At 39.8% G+C, this 26,409-nt stretch overlaps 1 protein-coding gene across 1 annotated transcript in view; it reads left to right on the forward strand.

The window, feature by feature from the left end:
- The window catches only part of vwf (von Willebrand factor), a 117,964-nt gene extending 92,473 nt beyond the window's left edge, over window positions 1-25,491 (forward strand). The window contains exons 44-52 of the mRNA XM_041202224.1: window positions 337-450; window positions 2,870-3,053; window positions 5,551-5,591; window positions 11,777-11,896; window positions 14,199-14,297; window positions 16,173-16,301; window positions 18,322-18,361; window positions 19,586-19,689; window positions 25,010-25,491. Coding sequence (XP_041058158.1) covers window positions 337-450; window positions 2,870-3,053; window positions 5,551-5,591; window positions 11,777-11,896; window positions 14,199-14,297; window positions 16,173-16,301; window positions 18,322-18,361; window positions 19,586-19,689; window positions 25,010-25,195 — 1,017 coding nt within the window. The 3' untranslated portion in view covers window positions 25,196-25,491. The remainder of the gene's footprint in view (window positions 1-336; window positions 451-2,869; window positions 3,054-5,550; window positions 5,592-11,776; window positions 11,897-14,198; window positions 14,298-16,172; window positions 16,302-18,321; window positions 18,362-19,585; window positions 19,690-25,009) is intronic.
- The last annotated feature ends 918 nt before the right edge of the window (window positions 25,492-26,409 follow it).

Below are 26,409 nucleotides of genomic sequence, written 5' to 3' on the forward strand. Positions count from 1 at the left end.
TTTGAGGTATTGGAACATTAGTATCAGAGTTACTCATACTATAACTTACCATGGATTGCTGACAGTTAACAATATGCAAACATCAAGCAGCAAGTAGGAAGTGGAAAGTGAAGAGCTGCCTGCAGCTTTTATTGGCCATTCCCAAGCATGGCTTCAAATTTTTGTCCCTTCCTACTCATCTGGAGGATGAATCTAACAGATACATTCAGTTTTCTAACCAGCATTTAGGTTGTCATCCAAAAAGAAGTGTTGTATTTGAGTCAACACCAACTGTGTTTGCTACAAACATGAGCAGAGCTCGGAATGATATCATTAAAAGTACCTTTTCTTCTAAAGGGATACGTCTACAGAGAAGTGGAAGGTGCATGCTGTGGAAAATGCAAGCGCTCAGTCTGTGAAGTAAATGTTTTTGGAAGAGGTGATGCAAATCCACAGAAAGTTGTACATCGAGTGAGTAGATACAGTCCTTTCAGCTAAAAAAATAACAAGGTAGTTCACTATTCATGTCTGTATACTATTTTGTGTGAGAATTTTACTAAGTTATATTTAAGAGAAGTAAATCCTTAAAACCTGAAATATAAAATAGGAGGAAATACCAAAGCAAGTCACCCAAAATTGGAAAGAGGAAATACATTTAGAAAGTTCTGACATATGGGGATGGAGTTTGTGGTTTTGGTCGGGAGCCTGATGTTGAGGTCAAATGCAGGTTTGACCCCTCACTGGTCGGAAATAATCACCCAACAGTGATTTTGCCTTAATTGGCCAATTAGTAGCCAGAGAGTGTGCCCGCTGTCAAATTAAGAACAGTAGACATAGTTTTGAAACTGGAGGGCTGATTGAAAGCCCATGAGCATGTAGAGAGCTGCAGCCTGCTGTTGCAGGTAAGGGAAAGAGAGTGCACCTCCATTTTGAGACAGCCTCTCTCTAACCTGCAACAGCAGGCTTTTGAGTTAAAAATAATCACAGCTATTGGGCACTGTTGTGGAGTGTAATCCCCTGCACAGGATGACCTGAATCCGCAGCTGTGGCCAAGTAGGTGGAGGGGGAAACCCTCAAAGGGTGCCTGGAATGCTTGTCACCCGTCTGTCACTGGAAGGCTGCCTCTAGACAGCTGCTATGTTGCCAATGTTGTGAGGGGGCCCACAGGCTGACTGGAAAATTTCAGTTGAATTCTGACCCATGGCCTTAATTAGCCTTTCTCACTGCTTGGGGTGGCTAGCCATACTGCTCCTGATCCAGCCTCCAGGAAAATAGCTTGGATGTGGGATGGTGCCAACAATCTGGCATGCTAGCTGTCAGCACAAAATTACACACTTGCCTGCCTTTGTTTTCACCCCCATACTGAGGCAAAAAATTTGCCCTTTCGTTTGCAATTCCAGCTCTTTTCCATCACTTGCGACTCATATTCCCAACAAAATCATAACTTTTATAAGCATGCCCACATCGACTATGACTTAAAATTGGCAGCATAATGCATAATACTACCCGGACAATGAGCTGACAATTGTCCTTTTATCAGAGTGTTTTGCATGAGTTTACATGGGTTGTAAACCTCCCTTCCATTTCAAGCAATGGTAAATATCACATTGGCCTGGAGTTTGCAGTCAACAGTGAAGGAAAGATGCAGGCTGCCAAATTAGAAAAAAGCTGCTCACCAAGTATTTGTGAAGCCTAGAATGTAGATTTCCTCTCCTCTGTCATTTGTTTGAATTCAGTACCTTCTACAGGAGATCTGTGGATCTGAGCATGCAGAATGATGTGCCAATCAGATTGAAGAATTCTCATTGCAAGGCACGAAGTAAAGGCAGGGGATATAAATCTCATTTAAATTATTGTACAAGAAGCAAAATAAAGATTGTGAAATATACCAGAGGTTAAGGGACAAACATAAGTATCAGAACAAAAACTAGTAGAAGTATTTTTTTTAAAATATGCTTTTTTAAAATATACTTCTGAGAGAATGACTCATTAAACTTGTAAAATTAGTTGCTTCAAAACGAAAGAGTTTATCCTGCAGAATTTATGACTCATTATGCCATTGAAAAATCTGCTACTCCTTATTGAACAAAGCTTCGCTAATAGTGGATAAATTGATGACGTTCATGACAAATCAGTGATTTTTAAATGATTCCATATTTGAAGACTGCAACAGCACACCCTCTAGAGGAGCAGGTTATTGCTGACAGCAACTTCTAGATTTCTGTGTTTAATTGTACAGGTGCTAGAAGTTTCCGTCAATATTATACTGTGCTAATGGTGAGCACTGGCAACCTCATTGTTCCTACAGCTGCAAATTCTGGGTCATTACATAGTTCCGATGAAAACAAAGTCAAATTTAAATGCAAATTAAATGATTGCAGAGAAGTAGTGGATGCACACATGAAACTAGCAATACTACCTAAGTTGCTTCAAAACAATAAAGAGGATTGAATTTTTAATGCCTATTCCAATAATTTTTCCATTTAATCAATGATAAATTGGTTTAGCATTTGCACCTAAAGGACAGCCTACAAACAATGCAGTACTTATTTTAGTGGAGTGTCAGCCCACATTATGTGCTTAGGCCAAGGATTTGGAACCTCATCTGCACCTTCCAACTCAGAGGTCAGAATGCCACTAACTGAACCCAAGCCAATGCCTTCACATTTCAGGGTGCAATGATCAAATGATTAAACAACCTAATGAAAGTAATTGTTTGCTGCAACAGAAACTTAAAAATCAGCCTATGATCAAACTGATCATTGTTAATAGATGGGAAGGCCAAGTGTGTTAGCAGCATGAAAATTCCAAACTTAACAATCAGGGAAATATCTTTTGGCAGCATGCATCATATGTTTGTGAAGTGTAACTTCCTGCTGTTACCTTGTAGGCTGGAGAGCAATGGACATCCCCGGACAATCCATGTATCACACTGGAATGCATGGAGCTCAATGGAGAAGTGATTCTGCATAAAAAGAATAAGTCCTGTACCCATATTGATGTACCGAAATGTCCTCTTGGCTATGAGCTGAAGTGTGACAGAGTCATAAATTGTTGCCCAATGTGCCAATGTGGTGAGTTTTTCAAATAGCAGCTCATTACCCTCTGTATAAATTTTGACTGCTCTTGGCCTTCATGATAAACGCATGATAGTGTTGTTGCTTCATTTCCAGTGGGAACCACAACAATAGCAATTTGCATTTAAAAAGCAACTTTACCATAGTAAAAGATCCTTGGGTGCTTATTGCAGGACACAATGGCCCAACAGCCCATGTTTTCCCTGCCCATTTAAAGAAGTAGATGGAATTCACAAGCTGCACCTCCTTGAAGGGCTTTCTGTAAGCACATCTACCTGTTAGGAATTCCAGATTGCAAAATTGGCCCTGCCGTCTAACAGAATGGGTGTTACTATGACCATTATTCCAGCTCTGCCGGTAGCTGGCATCATCGCAGGTATGATTGGAAAACTTGGAGAGTGGTTGGCTGCTCCACAAATTTTCCTGTCCTTCCCATGTCAATGTCTGTCGCTGGCAGGGCCGGAAAATCCCGCACTATGTGTATATCTATAAAATCAAAATTGCTACAAAGAACTGGTCCTGGTACTAACTCCTCTTTTTTAGATGCCTTTTGGTTATTTGCTTGAACCATGATGGCTACTAGCATCAGTGGACAAAGTTAACTGTATCAAATTATCAAGGATCATACTGTCAGGGGAGGAATTGAGATTTAAAGTTGAAGCTGAGGCACGTCAGGTTAATGATTGGAAGTTTATTTTCCAGTTTTCTACAAGGTGATATGAAAACATAACCCCTTTGTCTCCTTGGAGCTATCTTCCCACTCCCATTCTGCCTCCTTTTTCAATTAACCCATGCACTTTTGCCTGGGAAGTGGGAATTCACCTGTCTTATCCTTTGTCACTGGTCATGAGAACATAAACTCTTATGGTTTATGAAGACCATGGGCAGAATTTTTCCTTCCTTGGGTAGGCACACGCCCGACCCAAACTGGAGCTTCCCGACGTCATCGCGCACTCTCGTGATATTTCACTCAGCGGGTGCACACGAAAGGTGGCACCATGCCAGCTGACGAATAAGAGGCCTATTAAAGTCCCTAATCAATTAATTAAGTCAGATTTTTCGCTGCCCGTCCAACCATTCGGTTGGCGGGCGGATGAATAGGCCAAGCGGCCTTTGCATTTTTTTGCAAAACCTCATCCACGGGAGGAATGAGGTTTCAACCAGTGATTTTAAAAAAAGCTTTTAAAACTCATTTTAACATGTCCCCTGCTCCTGTGACAGAGCCACATTAAGGGGACATGTTTCCCTTGTTTTTCCATTCTTTATTTTTCATGTTAAAAATCTTCAGCTTCCTGAAGCAGCTCTGTGCTTTCAGGGAGCTTTCACTGAGTGCACCTGCACGTATGTGCTGACTTCTGCGCTCACCCTCCCCCACCCACCCCCAGGCAGAACTGAGCGTTTCAGCGCGCGATTCACACTGGCTGGCCGTTAACTGGACAACCAGTGTGAAATCGCGGTCGGGACCCAATTGCGGGCAGCGGTGGGTCTTGCGGCCACCCTTGGGCCCATCCCCCGCGCCCACCCGACGAGGTAAAAATCCTGCCCCATATAATTCTGCATAGGAGCCTTGAGAGCCATTTGGCTACCATTATTAATGCTTTGGACTCTGGGGAAGGAATGTTCTATCATTTTACTGCTGCCTTCCCCTAGGGGAAACAATGGAAGTGATTGCCTGGGTGACCTACACATCTGTGACTGGTTTGATGCATCTGCACACTTCAGGTTGACTTGTGTTTCTGATGTTCTCTGAGGCAATATGGAAGGAGTTGGAGTCATAAGTGTTCAGTTTTGTGATCACATTCCCAGCTAGTGACAAGGCATCCCTATTGTCAATGTTGTCTATAGGTCAGATTCCAACAGATAATAATACTGTGAAGTGGAGGCTGTTCTCAAAACATTTCCAGTAGGTGTGCCTGGATTTAAATGGGTAAAAGTGAACTTAACATCTTGCCCCAGTACAAGTAAACCTGCCTTGCATCCATCAGTTTGCCTTCTTCTTTAATGCCCAATGCTCTTCCAATGCCTGTTTTATGAATTACAATGTGACAATAGAAAAATATATCACTGTAAGTGCTCACTTATTTTGAAGGTCAGTGGGTGCACTCTCATTATTGCCCATTTAATACCCGTGGGCTGAATGAATATTGCATTCTTGGCAAGAAAATTGGCATGTTGCTCCATCAAATGACCTGGTCTTTATTGAATCTCTCAGCCACACTATTGCATCACCATTCTTGCCAATTGAAAACCCCGCTCTTGGCTCTGGGACCTGTGTTTATATCAGTATTGTAGAAACAAAAATAATCATCAAAGTAGAAATCAAAACAAATTGTATGAATGTAATATTTTCTCACAAACGTTTAATGTTTGAATTGGGCTCTGAACAACAAGGCATGCTTTATAACTCACAAAAGTAGATGAACATCATGGTAAATATAGATTTTATTTTACCCTTTAATAATACAAAAAATAATAGTCAACATTTATTTTGTAGTTCCAGGCAATGTTTGCATCCTGAATGGAACCAGCATTGGGGTAAGAATATGGATGGTTTTAATGTTTTATTACATTGCACTGCATATGTTATGCAACGATATAGTACAGCCATAGTACAGAGCGCCATCTAGATGGAAAGAGTAGAAGGAGAGGTAAACCAGGAAGTGATATCAAGTCTGGGTTTTAAAAGCATGCAAACTGTAGGAGGAAAGAAAGGCTGAGGGAGGTGAAGAAGTCTATAGTTTTGAGATGATGGAAATAGAATAATTTGAAAGGAAAATTGTGCAAATGATTTCAACACTGCAAAGGTATGCAGAGAAGAACATTTTGTAGAGAGGAGAAGAATTGTCTTCTTAGGAGAGAAGAAGCAGTGACAGGTCAGTTGACAGTTACCATTCAGATGGCGACTATAAGGATCCAGTCCAGAATGACCTGAACAATGAAAAAGAAAGCAAAGCTATTATGTTACGAGCATTTCCCTCACCTATGACAAAGGATGATATTCAAACTTTTTTGCAAAAGGAACAAACTATCAAGACAAAGTCAAGAACGAGATAGAACACATGTTACAACAAGGAGTCATCTCTCCAGTAACCTTACCAACAAAGCAGTGTTCTGGAATGGTCACAGTACCAAAGCCTAATAGTTCAATTAGAATTTGTGTGGACTTGCCTCAATTAAACAATTTGGTGGAGCATTAGATCTACCTGATGGCATCTGTGGATGCAAATCTCGCCGAAGTGGCAAAAAGCACCCTCTTCACAAAATTGGATGCTGGCTACAGCTTTTGGCAGCTGCCTTTAGACAATGAATCCATATTGTTAAATACTTTCATCACCCCATTTGGCCATTATTGTTTTAACCATTCAGAATTGCTTCTGCTCCTGAGATATTCCAAAGAATGATGTCTTAGACCGTGGAAGGCATGAAATGAGTAAAATGCCACATGGATGACATTCTTCTACATGGTTCATCAAGGGAACAACATGACCATCATGTGAGAGCAGTCCTCAAAGTTCTACAAGAAGCTGGTTTGCCATTAAATAACAAATGTGAATGTGCAAAGCCTATGATAAAATTATTACGGTTCATTGTTCAAGCTTCAGGAATTACAGCCAACCCAATGAAGGCCAAAGTGATTTGAGCGTTCCTACAGCCTAGAATCATCACAGAATTTCAAATATTCCTTGGCAGGCTAAATCAAGTAGGCAAATTCTTCCCTAACCTGGTGGAAATCAACAAGCCATTTCAGCAGCCACTGAGACATGGTCAGGTGGAACATGGACAGCAAAATGCTTTTGACAAAATCAGCAGTCTCCTTATATTGCCAGAGAGTCTAGTGCACTACAACCCAGACTTGCCAACATTTGTAGCCGTAGATGGATCATCTATAGGCTTAGGCACAGTGTTATTTCAAGTTCAAAAAGATGGACAAAGAAGGCTAGTATATTATGCCTTGAGATCTCTCACAGACTCAGGGAAGAGGTATGCAACCTTTGAAGAGAAGCCACAGGGGCTGCTAAAATTTTCTGATTATGTCATAACTTTAAGATTCAAAGTTGGAAAAGACCATAAGCCTTTGGTTACTCTCCTTAATCCTAAGGAAGTTGCAAAAATGCCACCGAGAATTCAAAGTTTTAGACTGAGACTCATGAGATGTGATTCTGTTACTGAGTATGTTCAGGGAAAGTACTAGACAATAGCAGATGCATTGCTAAGAATTCTAGTGCAAGGAATAAAAATGGGAAGGTTTCAATTTTATTGAGGAAGTGGAAGCATGTACACCACTCATTGCCAGCACCTGAGAAAAGACTGCAAGAGATTAAGCAAGCACAACAGCAGGATGATTAGTGCATCAAAATAAAGGAACATTGCCAGATGGCCAGATTACACTCCTAACTAAGCAGTACCTTGCCAATACTTTGAGCAGAGAAAATATCCTTTCACCATTGATGATTTCTTGGTTTTTAATGACTAGTCATGCCAAAATCACTTTGACTAGACATTCTCCAGAAAATCCACCAAAGTTAATTGGGAGTAGTGAAGTGCAGAGTAAGAGCCCTGCAACCAGTCTGGTGGCCAAGTATCAGTCGTTCCACTGAAGAGTTAATCATGAATTTCCTTATGTGCGCAGTGCATAGCCAGCAGCAGAGCGAACCATTTGCACCATCTCCCTTTCTTCTGAGGCCATAGCTGTCCCTGGGAATGGATTCATTTGTGTTTAAAGGCAGAGATTTCATCGTCGTCATTGATTACTACTTCAGATGGTTTGAAGTGATTGCATTACACAACGTCAATATGGAAACAGTCATTACATCACTGGAAAGAACATTTTTGGCATATGGCATCCCAGACATTATGATGTCAGACAACAGTCCTCAGTTTGCAAACAAACTTTTCCACAATATAGTTTCATGCGTGTGACTCATTTGCCTAGATATCCTCAGTCGAACAGAGAACCAAAAAAATGAGTTCGAACAACAAGGTATTAATGAAAAAGAACAAAGATATTAACTTAGCTCTTCTTAACCGCATAACCTCACCGTTGAAAAACAGGCTTTCACCATCAGAACTGTTGATGGGAAGAAGCTGCAAATATAATTTGCAGCTCCGCAACAAAAACTACAACCTAACATTGCCTCAGATGATTTTGAGAGAGTTAGGAAGCGTGAGGAGCAACAAAGACAGTCAAATTCAGACTTGAAAGTACTACAGCCCGGGGAGAGAGTGTGGATACGAGATCAACAGAAAGAAGGCATTGTAACAGCTTCACAACTGAGATTTTATAGAATTAAAATACATGGGATTGGGGGTAATATATTGGCATGAATTGAGAATTGGTTAACAGACAGGAAGCAGAGAGTTGGAGTAAATGGGTCTTTTTCAGAGTGGCAGACAGTGACTAGTGGGGTACTGCAGGAATCAATGCTTTTGCCCCAGCTATTCACAATACATATCAAATACATTTGGGTGAGGGAAACAAATGTAACATTTCCAAGTTTACTGACCACACAAAACTTGATGGGAATGTGAGTGGTGAGGAGGGTGTTAAGAGGCTTCAAGGTGATTTGGACAGGTCGAGTGAGTGAGCAAATACATGGCAAATGCTGTATAATGTCAATAAGTGTGAAGTTATCCACTTCAGTAGGAATAAACAAAATGGCAGAGTATTATTTAAATGGTGATAGATTGGGAAATGTTGATGTACAAAGGGACCTGAGTGTCCTTGTGCACCAGTCACTGAAAGCAAACATGCAGGTGCAGCAAGCGGTTAATAAGGCAAATGATATGTTGGCCTTCATTGCGAGAGGACCTGAATACAGGAGCAAGGATGTCTTACTGCAGCTGTGTGAGGGCTTTGGTAAGAACACACCTGGAGCATTGTGCGCAGTTTTGGTCTCCTGACCTAAGAAAGTATATATTTGCCATAGAGGGAGTGCAGCAGAGGTTCACCGGACTGATTCCAGGGATGGCAGGATTGTCGTATGAGGAGAGATTGGGCCGACTAGGCCTGTATTCGCTGAAGTTTAGAAGAATGAGAGGGAATCTCATTGAAACGTATAAAATCCTGACAAGGATGGACAAACTGGATGCAAAGATGATGTTTCCTCTGGCTAGGGGGGTGGTCTAGAACAAGCGATCACAGTCTCAGGATACATGTTAGGCCATTTAGGACTGAGATGAAGAGAAACCTCTTCACTCAGAGGGTGGTGAGCCTGTGGAATTCTCTACAATAGAATGCTGTGGAGGACAAGTCACTGAATATATGTAAGTGGTACGGGGAGAGAGCAGGAGTAAGGCGTTGAGATAAAGGATCAGCCATGATCATATTGAATGGCAGAGCAGGCTCGAGTACTGAATGACCTACTCCTGCTCCTATTTTTACCTTTCTATGGTCTAATTGAGGTGAACCAGGGAAATATCAGAAGGAACCGAAGAGCTTTTATATCATTGGGAAGGAAACCAATGGATCCTTGGACATGCTATTTAGACCCAGATGGAGACAAGGAACCAGAAACAAGTAGAAACTCTACAACCACCCAGGTGGAAGCTATTGAATGTTGAGAGAGTTCATTTCATTCTCAACCTCAACATGAAATCAGGACCCGAACAGGGAGATTGGTCAAGGCAGAGACTAACCCTGTGAAGTCTGAGACATTGGAAGGAGATGTAGGAGGATGTATACAGTTGGGTTAACAGTTGAGGGGGGGAGGTGAAGAGTAAAGGGTTAACATCAGGAGCAACTGGTACTGATGTAACTAATGATGTAACTCTGGCATAATATTACCTGGTTCAGTAACTGAGATCTTGTGGGAAGCAGATGTAAAGCACTGAGATGTACATATCTATCTGTAAGTAAACAGAATTTTTAAAAATGAAAATAGCTTACAGTATTATTCTTAGGGAAACTAGCAAACCTTAGAGAAGCCCCAACCAAGGCCCGAACCCTAGACAAAACAATGACCTAAGTTCTGATAAAAGGCCACTACAGCACCCATGTCTGGGAGCAAGTAGTCTAAGCAGGATCCTTGAAATCAGTATAAAATCCTTCCGCACCTGCCACCCCACTTCCTGTAGACTTTAGCGACTTTAAAGAACTCTTGAAGCCACCAATTGCACGACAGCCAGAAATCAATTAGCAGTTAGTTTGAAAGTAGTTGATGATCTCTTTCAAAGGCGCTGCTGGTGTGTCTTGTATGCTGCTAAACATGCGTTCAGCTGTGTGTTTAAAAATCAACATTAGGTACACCATTGAGGTCCAAAATGATATAGTTGGCATTTAATCAGTTATACAGACTGATTGGTGTCATAATCTGCTTATTCTGCATACTTCCTATGGACGCTCCCTGTGCATGCACTAATGGCCTCACGAAAATGACATCCAGCATAGCTTGCATCAGAAATGTGTGCACATGCTGTAGGTACCATTTTGCAGCAAAAATGGTACTCATAGCATTAAAAAATTGGGCACTATGGAGCCAAATTTTCATTCATCAGTCTTCCAAGTTCTTTGGTTACTGCTAGCTCCACCTTGTGGGAGCTGCCGATAGTGCAATAATTTAGAATCTACAAGACACTGCTATCTCTGCTTGGCATTCAGGGTGATATAACAGGCTCTCCAGAATCTGTAATCTTATAAATGGGTAGAAATCATTTTTTATGAGGCTCTTTGTATTGGGACCTTGCTTCATTCACATCTGCATCAGTTTTTGTCATTTATAGTGTTACAGTTAAAATGTTAGCGTAAAAATGTCTAACTAGCTCTAGTGACATTATCTGCTAGGTTAATGAAGGCGTTATTCCCAGTTAAAATAAAGATCTGCTAAAATCATCCTTTGCTGAAAAAAGAGATATTTTTGTCAAAGCTTTTCATCTTGCACTCACCAGGACAATTCGCAAGAATGCAATGAAAGAGAAAACAACACATTTATACTGTATGAGAAGAGAAGTGTGAGAAGATGAATGCAAGATGAAAAGCTTTGACAAAAATGTCTCTTTTTCAGTACTACCAAATGGCTATTAATATCACCCATAATCACTTCTAGTTTCCCATTTCTTGCTTTAAGATTCATGGATACTTTGGGGTGTTTACACAGCGGTATTTAATTTAATGGAGGAATTCAGATGACAGCAAAGACTACAGTGGAAAAGCTTTGTGAGCTTTATAATCATGATCAGAAGCTGAGAGGAAACTGTGCCCTTGGAATCACCAGGAGTGTTCATTTTATATTCAGATCATTGATGGTTTGCCTTTGATCAATTTTCCTGCTGACAGAGACTATTAGTCATCACATTAATTGCGGTCAGAAATACAGGAAGACATTCATATTGAAAAATTAATGATTCCGATTTTATCACTGCAAGGTTAAAAATAATTTGCAGCTAATTTTCCATCTAGTAAATCCCCACCACATTGCACTCTCCTTAGTTATTATGTGTTTTAGTGTAGGGCTTCTATTTTTTCTTCAGTAGCCAAATTGGCTACTGTAGCTGGTACCAACAAACGACTAACTATAAAGGTTATGGAAGCCTGCAGCTGGATTAGGAAGCCATTATTAAATAAGGTATGACCATACATACATAAATCAACCATCCTGATTAGGTTTGGAAGCAAAATCAGTGAGGCACCTTGATCTACCAGTATGACATGCACCTATGTCTCAATACACTATGGGATATTCATTGAATATTGAAAATGAATTCATTTCTTTTGTTTTTCCTAGGCAGGAGACTCTGTGAAGATAGATGACTGCACCAATTGTCATTGCTTAGAAGAAGCAGACAAATTGACAAATGCACATTCACTCCAGTGTAGAACAGTGCGTTGCAAAGCTTGCCCTGATGTAAGATACCTCGTCAGCTGTTAATTTTCATTAACTGTGTCATGACATCACTCAACTTTGACACAGTTTTACATTGCCTAAGGGAGTGGTTGTGGGGATGTAGAAACCTACCATAGATATCGGCATATAAATTGAACTTCGAAGCTTTGAAAAATCCACTTGAAAACAGGGGTCAATGTATATGCCAAATATAAGAGTGAAACACCGACATGGGCATGGGCATTACATTTTGAAATGTAATTTGCCTCTAGTACAAAGAGTGGGGGTATTTTAAATTCCCATGCACTTTCACAACTCAGCTGTATTGCCTGCTTGATCCCTTATACCTAGAAATAAGGTAATGGTAAGTTAAATATGCATTTGTGGTGAGAAAAAAATGAGGCTCACTACTAATGCAAGCAAAGTATGGTGTGGCTGAAAAGTGGGTTGACTTATATGCTGAGTACATGCAAAACATGATTTTTGGGGTTGGAAAAATTGTGTAATCTTATATGCCGCATTGACTTATACACCGTAATTTATGGTAGTTCAAAATTTTCAGTTAGTTAAACAGTTATCAAATAATTATTGATATCAGATAGGTTAGTCTAACTCTTCAGTGCAGCAGCACATGAATGTCTGACCCCTTTAGTTTCTCACTTCTGTGAAAGTGCATTTATTTTTTTAAAATACTTCATATTTGGTGTTCAAGTTATTAGCAAACATATTGAAACTGTCAAGGAGATTGCTACTTATCTTCAAATGTGCTTTAAACAATCCTGATTATGTGAAACACTTCCTGTTGAGAGAAATGCTGTGCTATGGAATGAACAATTTTCTTCAAGCATTATTCTCACTTGTTGGACGGTTTATTAATCTTCTAACTTTGATGCTCGTTTAGATCGTTATCAATAAATAAGAGAAAAGTTTACAACTGCCACTTTTGATATGGTTTTGAGGTATTCATTACAGATGATCTCCCAGAAGCAAATTCAAAGCTACTTATCAGTTTAATACTGAACTCATGCTAAACGACCTCTAAGAACAGATGCCCTTTAGAACAGATCTTGCTATACAGTGAGATGAATGGGAGACTAACCAAAGTGTCAAAAGAACATTGAAACATGATACATGTTGAAAGAGTGACTACAAATATATTTGAATAACTTTTAGGAGGTCACATCTCAATGGAACACATTGTGACAAATCTGAATAAATCTGTTTCAATCCTCACCTTGGTTACATTGCAAAAGTCCAGAAAAATCTTTCTGACAGTTTTACTCCAAATCGTACTTACACCCTTACAATAGCAACAATATGAAGACTTTTCCATATCAGTAACTGAGCAAGTTGATACAAACAAATGATTTCAGGGGCTTATTTTGTGGGGGAAATGGTGCTATAGTGGTAATGTCACTGGACTGCTGAGCCAGAAGCCCAACTAATGCTTTGGGGGCTTGAGTTCAAACGGCAGCTAGTGGAATTTAAATTTAATTAATAAATCTGGAATATATAGCTCGTCTCAGTAATGGTAATCATGACAGCTATTATCAATTGTTGTAAAAATTCATTTGGTTCACTACCGTCCTTTTAGGGAAGGAAATCTGCCGTCCTTACCTTGTCTGGCCTACATGTGACTCTAAACCCACTGCAATGTGGTTGACTCTTAACTGCCCTCAGTTCAACGGCGATCAGGGTTGGGCAGCAAATACTGGCTTTGCTGATGACACCCACATTCCATGAAAGAATGAAGAAAAAAAATTGAGTTAATACTCCATTGTGCTTTGTGCAATAGGAGCATACATTGGCAATTAAGGCCATTGTGCTCAATTCACAGCCCAAATGATAGTTTTATCCTTTAAAACAGTGAAATGTTAAAGGATTATCATTACAGATATTTTATGATTAGCTGCTTTGGTTTGATTCATGCCAGCAAAATCACATTTGCATTAAGTACAGATTTGAAAACCATGCAGCCATTTAGCACATCCTAATGTGTACAGAAAATCAGACATTTTATCTATTTTCAAGCTGAGATAAATACAGACCCTGTTACGCTTTAAAATGTTTAGGTGCTATTCCAGTTTTACATCAATACTACTTTATTCACAAAGATTTGTCCTTTCACTTTACCTTTGTAGCTTAAACTAAATATAGTATAAGGCATAAGCTGAAATATGGCAATTAATGAGAACAATGGCCACGGCTTCAATCAGTAATATTGGTAAATATGACATGCAATATGGCCTTGAACTTCAGCAGTGACATTCCAAAGAAAAATTCTCTAATGTGTTCAGAGCCTGTATTTTGCTCTTTGTTGCAGGGGTACAAAGTGAAGAAAGAGAAAGGTTCTTGTTGTGGAATATGTCTGGCTACAAGGTGCATTATCAGTCTGGCGAATGGGACACTGGTTATGTTAAAGGTTAGTATCTGTGAATGTGATTTAGATATTTAGTGCAGCAAACTTCTCACCGTAAGTCTACGATACCATCTTTGGCTCAGTGGTAGCACGTACAGCAATGAGTCAGTAGACTGTGGGAGATTTGAGCTATCATTCTTAAGTTCAATAACTTAGGCAATGATGCTATCTTTCAAATTAGATGGTAAGTCAAGTTTTTACTTGGTCTACTCTCTCTTGTGGATGTAAAGAAATCCCATGACACCATTTGAAGAAGACTGGAATGTTCACGATGTCCTAGCCAATATTTATCTCCCTGCCAACTTCACTAAAAACAAACACACTACTCATTTACCTCATTGCTACTTGTGGGACCTTAGGCTTTTATGTTTCTTATGAGTTGCAAAGAAACGATGGAATTAATATATTGAATTAATATACTTGTCATTTTGACTGCTGCAGGCATTTTATGTTTAAGGAACATAGAGCACCAAAAACAAACATTTTGATATTAGTGTTGTGGACTATATTTTGTAAACTGCTTAGTTACTTTGGGACATCTATAAAATTATAAGATCTTTATTCCTCTATTTCTCTCTTTCTGCTTTTCTTTCTTTTTTATACCATAGTAATTCATTTAAGATAGGACCACATGATCACAAACAGACAAATTAGGACAATGGGAAAGCCCTTATTTTTATGTGTCCCCTAGTTCTGGTCCCTTCCACAGGGGGAAAACATCCTTTCAGTAACCATCCTGCCAAGTCCCCTCAGGATCTTAAATGTTTTAATCAGATCACATCTCAATCTTTTAGGTCTTGAAATTTTCAGTTGGCGGGCAGGCTCAGAGGGAATGGGTGGGACAGTCAAAGAGCCAACCCCACCCAGCGTAAGATGCAAGCCCTAGTGCTTACCTGTGCGGGCAGGGGGAGGAGGGAGGATCGGGGCCGGTGCTCTTTCGCGCATGTACACGAAAGAGCGCTTCAATCTCCCTGAGGCAGGGAGATTGAATCACTATTGAAATAAATAAATAAATGGAAAAAGAATTCAATTGAACATGTACCTTCGTGTGACTGTGTCACATGAGATGGGACGTGTTCTTATATTTCAGAAAACTTTTTTATTTGATTCTTGAAAGCTTTAGGAAACCTCATCCCGCTCTTGGATGGGGTTTCCTAAAAAACGCGAAGGCCGCTTGGCCTTTTCGCCTGCCGCCAACCTTAAGGCTGGACGGGCAGTGTAAACAATTACATTAATTACTTCCTTAATGGCTTTAATAGGCTGTTTAAATATTGGCGGGCGTGTAGCCGACTCCGGTGTGCCCGCTGAACAAAACATCGCGAGAGAGCACGGTGACGTCAGGATGCACACCCGACATCATCACGCGTCATTTTACACGCTGGCGTGTCAGGCCTGCCCCTGCATGCCAACTGAAAAATTCAGGCCTTAAATTCTAATGGATAGAGGCCCAGCCTGTCCAACCTTTCTTCATAAGATAACCCCGCATCCCCCACATCCCAGGCATCAGTCGAGTGAACCTTCTCTGAACTGTTACTAATGCAATTATGTCCTTTCTTGAATAAGGAGACTAAAACTATACACAGTCCTCCAGATGTTGTCTCATCAATGCTCTGCAGAACTGCAACAAAACATCGCTACTTATATATTCTATTCCCCTTGCAATAAACAATAACATTCCCTTTGCCTTCCTAATCACCTCCTGTACCTTTAGCCTTATTAATATTATCATTAACATTCAATGATTAAATTAAATTATTTGTAAAACAAATTATTATTTACAGTAACACATCCTTGTGACGTATTATTTGTAAGCCTCAGTAGTTTTATTAGCAGGTTTTAAATAAATATGTATAATAAAAGGAGCATTTGTTTGAACAGGCAGATGAAAGTATGCAAGATAACTGTGACTCATACAGATGTAAAGTAAATGAAGGAGGAGAGTTTTCCACAGAAAAGCGAACCACACTGTGTACTCCGTTTGACAAGGAAGAATGTAAATCTGGAGGGGTAAGAGCTCAATTTCTTCAAATGATAGGCTTCTGTTAAGTTAAACTGGAATACTTCAGGCTGAAAATTGTTTAACGGTAAGTGTTGTTGATAGCTCACAAGGCCACCAAATAAGCACAACTGAAAAAGGTTATTTTGACCATCTTAGCTCATTCATCCAGAGCAATGCCACAGTCTCTTCCAATGGTTTGTCACATGATCCTATGGTTTTGATCTCCAGTATCCTGTCTGAAAGTTGATTCCACACTGCGACATTGTCAACACTTAGGCCGAGATTTTCCGGCTGTGTCACGGGTGGGACCCGCCGTGGGCGAAGGCGGTGCCCCCTCCAGAACTCCATTGACTTGTGGCGAGACCGGAAGATTGTGGTGACGGGCGGGTGCAGAAAATCCCGCCCCTAGTGTGAAGAACAGCTTCCCAACATCAGCTTTAATCCTTCCACATTTATTAATTTGGCCTCCTAGCAAAACATTCTATTTATATTCAAAATAAAAACAAAAATAAAAATACCTGGAAAAACCCAGCAGGTCTGACAGCATCTGGGGAGAGCAACACAATTAACGTTTCGAGTCCATATGACCCTTCATCAGAACTAAGGAAAAAAAGAAGAGCCAAACTCTAGAGGTGAGGTGAGAGTGACTGCCCTTGACATCAAGACAGCATATGACAAGTGTGGCACCAAGGAGACCTAGCAAAACTGGAATCAGTGGGAATCGGGGAAAAATCTCCACTGGTTGGAGTCATGCCTAACGCAAAGGAAGATGGTTGTGGTTGTTGGAGGTCAATCATCTCAGTCCCAGGATATCACTGCAGGAGTTCTTCAGGGTAGTGTCCTAGACCCAACCATCTTCAACTGGTTAAGTGGGGATGTTCGCTGATGATTGCACAATGCTCAGCACCATTTGTGACTCCTCAGATATTGAAGCAGTCCATGTCCAAATGCAGCAGGGCTTGGATAACATTCAGTCTTGGGCTGACAAATAGCAAGCAACAATCATGCCACACAAGTGCCAGACAGTGATAATCTCCAACAAGAGAGAATCTAACCATCTCCCCTTGACATTCAATGGCATCACCATTGCTGAATCCCCCACTATCAACATCCTGGCAGTTACCATTGACCAAAAACTGAACTGGACTAGCCATATAAATACTGTGGCTACAAGATCAGGTCAGAGGCTAGGAATCCTATGGTGAATAACTCGCCTTCTGCCTCCACAAAGCCTGTCCACCATCTACAAGGCACAAGTCAGGAGTGTGATGGAATACTCTCCCTTTGCCTGGATGAGTACAGCTCCAACAACACTCAAGAAGTTTGACACCATCCAGGACAAAGCAGCCCGTTTGATTGGCACCCCATCCAACACCTCCACCACAGACACACAGTAGCAGCAATGTGTACCATCTACAAGGTGCACTGCAGCAACTCACCAAGGCTCCTTTGACAGCACCTTCCAAACCCGCATTCTCTACCACTTAGCAGCAGATGCATGGGAACACCACCACCTGCAAGCTCCCTTCCAAGCCACACACTATCCTGATTTGGATCTATATCACCGATCCTTCACTGTCACTGGGTCAAAATTTCCTCACAGTGCTGTGGGCGCCCTACAACACATGGACCGCAGCGGCTCAAGAAGGCAGCTCACCACCACTTCCTCAAGGCCAATTAGGGATGGGCAGTAAGGGTTGGCCTAGCCAATGATGCCCACTTCCTATGAACGAGTAAAAAAAAGTACCTTTCAGCAGTGAAAGCATCTAACGCCAGGATCTCTGTACCTAATGTTGTTTCTTTCCAATATAAGCAGTGCACTGTGCATAAGGACATCAATTAATTGTACTTGTGATGTGATTTAAGTGTGTGTGCAGAGAGCATTTTTGATTATGTTACAAGAGCAGCGGCAATACTCTCCAGATAAAGTTAGTTGACTTAATTTTGCAACTTGTAAATGAGCAAAAGTTTGTTTGAATATTAAAATGAACATTAACTCACACATTTCTCCCTTCTCTTGAGCTGCAGGGTGAAATTATACGTGTGGATAATTCCTGCTGCTTCACCTGTGAGTGACCGTACACTGTATCTGTACCAATGATGCCATGTTGTTTTAAGTTTTGCACTTCAAGATATTAAACAGGCAGTGCAATTCAGGAATAAAAATCCAATCCAATTTATGGGCGGATTAAGGAATGGGTTAGTCATTGTTATGAAAAGAGAAGTGAAAAGTTAGAGCTTTACACACTAGAATGGAGAAAGTTAAAGGTTGAACTTATTGTGGTCTTCAAAATTATGAAGAGTTATATTAAGGCAAATATTGCTGGTTTGTTTTTGCTACATAGCAACTTAACAAAAAGTGGGCACAAAGTCAAGAAAATCATGAAAAGAATTAAACAGGAGATTAGAAAAGATCTCTTTTACGTAGGAGGCGGTTAGAATATAATGTTTTCTGCCCCAAACTATAGTTTAAGCTGGATCAATAAATATTTTTAACATAAAGCCAGCTGTAAAAGAGAATTATTCAAGGGTATGGGACAGCAAACAAGAAAGTGGGATTGCCCATGATGTGCATGTGGAGTAAGTCTCTAATTCAAACTTCATGGACTGATAGACCTGTTTCTTTTCTGCACCATTCTGGGAAGGTAGAAAAGAAGCACTGTGTACTTCCCAGTGCACAGAGCACACAACTGTCAGTCATGGGAAAATGACAAGTTTTCCACCCCTCCAGCACTAAGCAGAAGTGCCTGGGGGGGTTCCTGGGATACATCAGATTTTCCACTCAAAAAGCTCAGTTAAGGTCTCTTCAGAACTCTTGTCAACTGAGAGCTGACGTGAGTGTCTTAAGAGTCTTGCTACTGCTGCAAAAAGCACTGTAGGCAAGCTTATTCCATCCCAGGTGGAACTGCTTGCCTTTCCACGATGGCCACATGCTCCCTTCGACACATTTAAAACAACTTTTGCTGCTCTTTCTCTTTAGCTGTTCCTGGGCCTGTGATTCACCATGGCAGTGGTATGACAATACTCCAATCTTCCTGATCATTGTTGTAGTGGGCACTTGTGATGTGCCTTTACAGGCATGGGCTGCCCACCTCGAACATAATAATAACCTTGCGCCAAATATTTGAAATACTTTCAGTGAGGACAGGCTGGAGTTGAGCCATGTTTCCACTGGTGCAGTGGGTTTCCTCAAATTTTCACCCCATGACTTGGCAAATATGAAACAACTTTATTTAACTAATAAACTCTGTGACATGAACATTTCTAAACTGTCTAATGTTTTTCCTTTCAGGCAAGTCCACGTCACAGCAGTGTAAAAAGATAACTGGAATAATTAAACACATTAGGATTGATGACTGTATGACTGAGGGAGAAGTTAACATGCATTATTGTGAGGTACTATTTACACTTCAAGATCATTTACTAGTGTTTTTATTAATTATTTTCCTCTGTATTACATCTTTTCATATCCCAGTGGAATATCAGACAATGGGAATGGGTAGGCAGCATTGCTATATTCTTAACTAAGGTGAGACACAGTTGCCCAACAAATGTCAGCCTCCATCCAACCCTCTGGGGAACGGCTTGACCTCTCATACCTTCTCCCACAATAAACATGTTATCGAAATGCAAAGCCAACAACTTTATAGAGACTTTTCTTGTGTCAGTCAAGTCTATCATCTATGTTAAGATCATTGGGTCAAACCTCCTGTCTATGTTGAGAAGTCAAATTTTCTTCCTTCTTTGTTAAGTGTTTAACCCTATTTTTTTCTTCTTCTTAATTGGATTTCTATAATTTATTTTACACAGTGTTACACCTCACTTTTCATTTTAATATGAATCACATTACAGAAATAAATAGTTCTGAGATACAATCATTCCATTAAAAATAAAGGTTGTCAGGTAATAGATGCATACAATAATATACAATGAAAAATCGCCAGTTTATGCACAAACATGGTTGTAACAACTTTTCTGCAAACTGTATGACATATCTCGCTGAACCCCTGGCTATTTTGGCCTTTAGGTAAACATCGACCCCCCTTTCCCTATGTTTAATACGTTGAATTGCTCAGCTGATTTCGTCTGCCTGGAGGCCTCCCAACATGATCTGATGTGCAATGCTCAGCGATTTCCTGGCTAATACATGTTTAAACTGATGTCCATTGTTTAAAGACCTAGAACTGGCTTCCAAACATGAACAAACAAAATGATTGACTTTCTCCCTTTGCATGCACAAAATAGCCAGGCCTTCCAGCTTTCAGAGGCTGCCAGAGCAATGAGGGCAGTTTACTCCTAATGGGACTGCCATTTCAGGAGCCCTTGAATGGCACATCATTCTATGGAGGAGTTTGGGCACAAAAGTCAGAAAATTATTCTCATTATGATGATGTAACCCACAAGTGAAAGAGTGATGTGATGAAACTTCCATAGTACTCAGATTGGAAGTGATCTCTGTTTAAATTTCCACTCTTGATAAATGTACAGATAAAGCCAGCTGCAGAGGTAACAATAAGATGAAGCCAATGTCAGTGAGATAAAATTGTATACTCTGTGGATAATAGTTTGGTGAAAGAGGATTTCCATTTACTTGGTGTCTTTCAGATTTTCAGAGCTAGTCACTGTTTTTGTAGACAAACACAGCAGCCCAGCCATACACAAGATCCCACAAACAACATTGAGATACATACTCAGTTAATATGTTTTTGATAGTAATGGCTGAGGGATGAATGTTAGCCAAGATTCCAGGAGCATTCTTTGCTCATCATAGATATTTTATGCCCACCTTAGTTTAACAGCTCACCCGAAAGATGATACCTCCAACAATACAGAACCCCCTTCCCACTGCCCTAAGGTGTCAGCCCAGATCATGAGTTCAAGTCTGTATTGAGACTCAAATGCACAACCATTTGGCTTAGAGGCAAATGCGCTACCATTCAGCTAAGGATGTAAAATGAAGTTGCAGCTTATACCTTTGGACCCTAATTGTTAAAGAAAAGTTTCTTTATTCACAGTCAATAAGTACATCCCAGGATGAACAGTCTGAGCTTTTCAAATTTCTCCTCATAACTGAAGTCCCTCACTCCTGCTAGCAACCTGGTAATCCTCCTCCATACCCTTTCTAATGCCTTAACATCTTTCCTGAAGCCCAAGAATGTCCACAATTTTCCAGGCCTAACCAGTGAATTATAAAGTTCTAGCATGATCCCGTTTGTTTTTATATTCTATTCCTCTACGTATACACTCAAGTAACCTATATGCTTTTTTAACTACCTTATCAACTTTCCCTGCCACCTTTGAGGATTCATGTTTATGGATGCTAAGGTCTCTCTGCTCATCTACAATTTTCAAAATAGTACCATTTATGGTATACTATCCTTCCATATTACTCCTCCCAAAGTACATCACTTTACATTTATCCACACTGAATTCCATCAGCCATGCTTGAAAGTATATGCAGTATGTATAGTGACAAAGAACATGCAATACATATGAAAGTAAGGTGCATGCAATGCATGAGGTATTGTGCATATAGTGACAAAGTGCATGCAATGTATTTAGTAGAATGCATGCAGCAGTAAAGTATAGGCAGTGCATATAGTAAGAAAGTGGTTGCTGTGCAGATAGTATTAAATAGAAACCATCATGAAGCACATGTAAAGCATGTAATGACAAAAGTGCATCTACTTAATAGTGGCAAGCTAGATGAAAAAGTTGGAGTTGGGATGAAGTGGAGGAATCATCCTAATTTGCACAGACACAGTTGAACAAAGTGAACACCAAGAGAAATCTCACGAACTGGGACTATCCCAGGAAAGTTGGAAACAACTATTGATCATGAAAAAAGATTACAGTAAATGAATTATCAATTGACCCAGCTGATCTCCTAAGTTCCATCCCCCCTGTTATTGTAAATCCTTTAAAATGGGTTTTGCTTTTGTAGGCAATTTTTTTTCTGTTCCTGACAATAATTTTGTTGGTATGCATGAAGTAAACTTAACCATTTAAAATAAACGTTTCTCCAGCATTATAAATGGGCAGAGCATTTGAATTATAAATGAATGTCCTTTTTCCCGTAAATTGAATGCATCAGTAATTAACTTTGAATACTTGAACTTTTTGTTCATTTTCCGCTAGTGATGGTTTAATTGAAAGGGATTGAAAAGTTATTAAGTCCATTTGTTTATACATGTTCTTTTAGCTTTAGTGCTATATGATTATATATATATATTCCTATATGATTAGTTAGTGTCCAGTTCTTTTTCATTTCCACACACTAATTGGAACTGGAGGATTAGATGAACTGATTCTTCTGCAAATGCTACCCCAAGCCAGCCATTGGTCCTTGTCCACTTTCTGTGGCTTTGCAGTTGGAGACCTCAGCCTGTCCTCACAGTAACGAGGCTAAGGCTATTAGTTCCTTTGAATCAGGGTTGCAAACCACGTCCCTCTGCACTAGGACACTGTGTATTTCGCTTCAGTGCACTGTAACACCTTCAGGATGGTTTGTGCTTCAGTGCACTGTAACACCTTCAGGATGAATTAATCAATTGCGAAAGTTCCGACTGTGGAGATGACCCATATATCAGGAATGGATTTATGGCATCATAATTATCATCAAAAAAAAAGTTAGATGCTATTTAGGATGTCGCTCCTGACCAGAGTGGGTGTTGCGATCTGTCATCATGGCTATCTGTTACTGCTTTTGAAACATTGCACCATTACTAATGTCAGCCCAGGCAGTAAAACCTCTTTTCGACATTAATCCAGGTGACTGGGCAAAATTCAACCCTTTGAAACATTGTATTAACTATTATGGGTAGTTGTCAGTTACTTTACAGTGGACCTCATAGAGCAAACGAACAGTTGAAATATATTCATTAGAATCACACAGGGTAAATTTATCCATCCTGGCCTCCCAGTGGAAAACCACATGTTCGAAGGAAGTGTGTGTCAGTGAATTGCATGCCAGTATTATAGCCCCATTTCAGATAGAATTGACAGTTGTGAACGCAATCCTAGAGGTTTCATTACATGATCTCTCACCTCCAAATGCCCCACCAAGTTCAACAGCATTTCCACCCACCTGCCACCCCATCTCCAGTCCTTTAATAAAAAAATAAATAAAAGCGTTCAAAAGAACTGAAAAGGAACACATGATATTTTTTCAATGGCCCTATGATTTTTCTCCTAAATCATGTGCAGCATTGTCCTGGAGAATAATCATTAATTCTTGGATAACCCTGGAGTTAAGGTTTGGCAACCTTAATTTCAGTGCTCCCTTCAAACATATCCCTACAAACGGTGCCTGGGATGAATTCATTTACCTACATACATTAGCACTATATGCGAATATTTTCAGTAACTTTATATACACTTCTTTGCACTTCATGGATATATTATAAATTTAAATCTGTTAGTGTGCAACCAAACAGTCTTGCTACTTTTTAAAATTAATTTGAATTAAAACATAAGTGGAAAGTCACTGCAGTTATTTAAGCCTCATTAATACAATTCAGAACATGTACACCTGAAAGTCACAGAAGAAAGACTTATTGCACAGCACCGAGGCCTGGATTCTTAAAAGTCCCTCAAAGTCGTATCATAAGCACCACTTAACCTTGTAATATGACTTTATTTTTAATGAAAACTCTCTCAAGTGTGCTATTCTCAGCAGACTTGTGACTATGCTGCATATTTTACTTGGTGATTATTCAGGCCCGTAAAGGTGACATGGTACGGCTACAGAAGTATGACATTTACAGCATTACCAGACCTTGCCACAGAGAGATGCTGCACAAGGTCGATGAGATGGGAAAATTGGATCTATTCAGCGCTCGATCAAATTATTTGAAAAATCTTCTGTTCTCACTCACTTTCATACACACAAACATGTACCAGAAATCCAGCACAGTAGAATACATAGTCCTGACTGGCATTGATGGAGGTGCTGCCTTTTGGTTGAGATGTTAGACCAAGTGTTCCCTCTCAAATGGACATAAAAGATCCCATGATACAATTCAATGTAGAACAGAAGATTTCTCCAATGTCCAGATTTATATTTATCCTACAGCCAGCATTACTAAAAGAAATTATCTAATCATCTGTCTCATTGTCATTGTGGAACCTTGCTCTGTGCAAATAGGCTGTTGTGTTCCCAACATTAAAACAGTGATTACATTCTAAATATATTTAATTGGCTGTGAAATTATAAGGGGATAGGCCAACCTGAACACAAAGGGCTATTTGGAATTAGTTGCCCTGTTTTAGAGAGACATGATACTCATAAGTATTGTCACAAGCCCTGTAGAGAGAGATTGCTTTAAAAAATGCAAACTTGCAGTTAATAGCTGAGAGAATGACATGTCAAGATTTCACGTTTTAAAACTTTTACTGTAACAAATGACTAAAAACACTATTGATTAAATACTATTTTCTTTTTGAAGACAACTCATACTTTAAATTACATAAAGGAATGTTCCTTTTTTATACTCACCATACATCTCACTCTCCACAGAATTGTAGTCCTTATAGCAAACAGTCCACAGTTGCCTATACCTGCATTTCCCATGCACTCTACCACAGTAGCTACTTAGATAATTTTAAAATATCATCTCAAGAAAAAGAAAAAGTACACTGTTTATGGAACTGGATGCTATGGATATGAAAGTACTCACTTTGTCACTATTGAATTGCTGACTCATTCTATTTTCAGGGGCACTGTCTAAGTAAAACTGCCTACTCCATAGAGAAGGATGACATGCAGAATGAATGCACCTGTTGTTCAGCAACAGCATCGACACCCATGCTAGTGCCGCTGAGATGTCAGAATGGGACTGTGATACAACACAAAGTAATTGACATGCAAGAATGTGCATGTGTTGCTCATAACTGTGAGTGAATGCAGTAAACATGTAAAAGGCAGTCACTGGATTTACTGTTTGATCCAGAACTGTATTATTTCAAGTTCAGTGTTGAGCTTAGTGGTCTTGCCATTTCGCAAATAAAAGTTCTCCACCTAATGTTATTTCTTACTATGAAAATGTTCCTTGGTACATATGATTAATTGCAAAATCTTGATTTATTGCTGTATTAACAATTCTGAATTAATGTCTTACTGATCATATAAAATGTAATGGTTTTGAATTTACTCAAAAGAAGACAATAAATCTTTATCAGTTGTGTAGAACCATAAAATTTGTCCGTGTTTGTATTATTCAGGTCTAAAGGAAGCTTCTGATAGCTTTGCAGTATACTCAAACATGGAACCATGCATCAAGGAGAGGGCTCATTAAAAGAGCTATCAATTAGTCCCACTCCCCTGCTTTCCATATAGCTCTGCAGTTTTTTTCCTTTTTAAGTAGAGATCCAATTCTCTTTTGAAAGTTACAATTGAATCTGCTTCCCCAACACTCTCAGGTAGTCCATTCCAGATCAACATTTAGGTTTTATTCAGAGAAAGATAAATGGGTTAGCCAACATCAGCTGCTGTGAATAATGACAGATTGGCTGGTTTTTGCAACTTTTTTTTTAAACCCAAACCCCAATCTTCCTTTAGCATCTGTTTATCCCAAACTGTGGCTTTAAAGGCACTTTAAAGAATTAAACTATAACAAGTCAAGGTTGTTCTGGTAGAAGTTAGTTGTTTTATTGATGGGGCTTGTCATACTCACAAGTCTGTAACAAGTTAATTTACTGTATTTGAACTCCATGCGGTGTGGATTTCATTCCATAGATCACAGCCTAATTGGAAAATACATGTGCTTCCACTTTCATCGCACTGGTTGTGTCTGGCAGACATGAGTAAAATACAAAAAGTTATGAATTAATAAACCCATTTAGTAATTTTTTTTGTTCCCGACAATTGGAAGGGTGACACACACCAATGGGCTATGTGCTGGCCCAGTGAGTGAGACAGATTAGACTTTGAGATTTTTGGGATGTCGCTGACAAGGCTTATACGTGTCCAGCATTTCTATAAAGAAGCAATCTGCGAACTAAGATTTTTTTTGTTGGTGAGCAAGCTTTGGCATATTCATACTGTGGACAGGGAGAAAGAAAAAAGACAGAGAAGAAAAACGCAAAGGCCTTGTTAGGAATTTTATCCGAATGCAT

The sequence above is a fragment of the Carcharodon carcharias genome, chromosome 13 (genome assembly GCF_017639515.1).
Source record: "Carcharodon carcharias isolate sCarCar2 chromosome 13, sCarCar2.pri, whole genome shotgun sequence".
NCBI classification, from domain to species: domain Eukaryota; kingdom Metazoa; phylum Chordata; class Chondrichthyes; order Lamniformes; family Lamnidae; genus Carcharodon; species Carcharodon carcharias.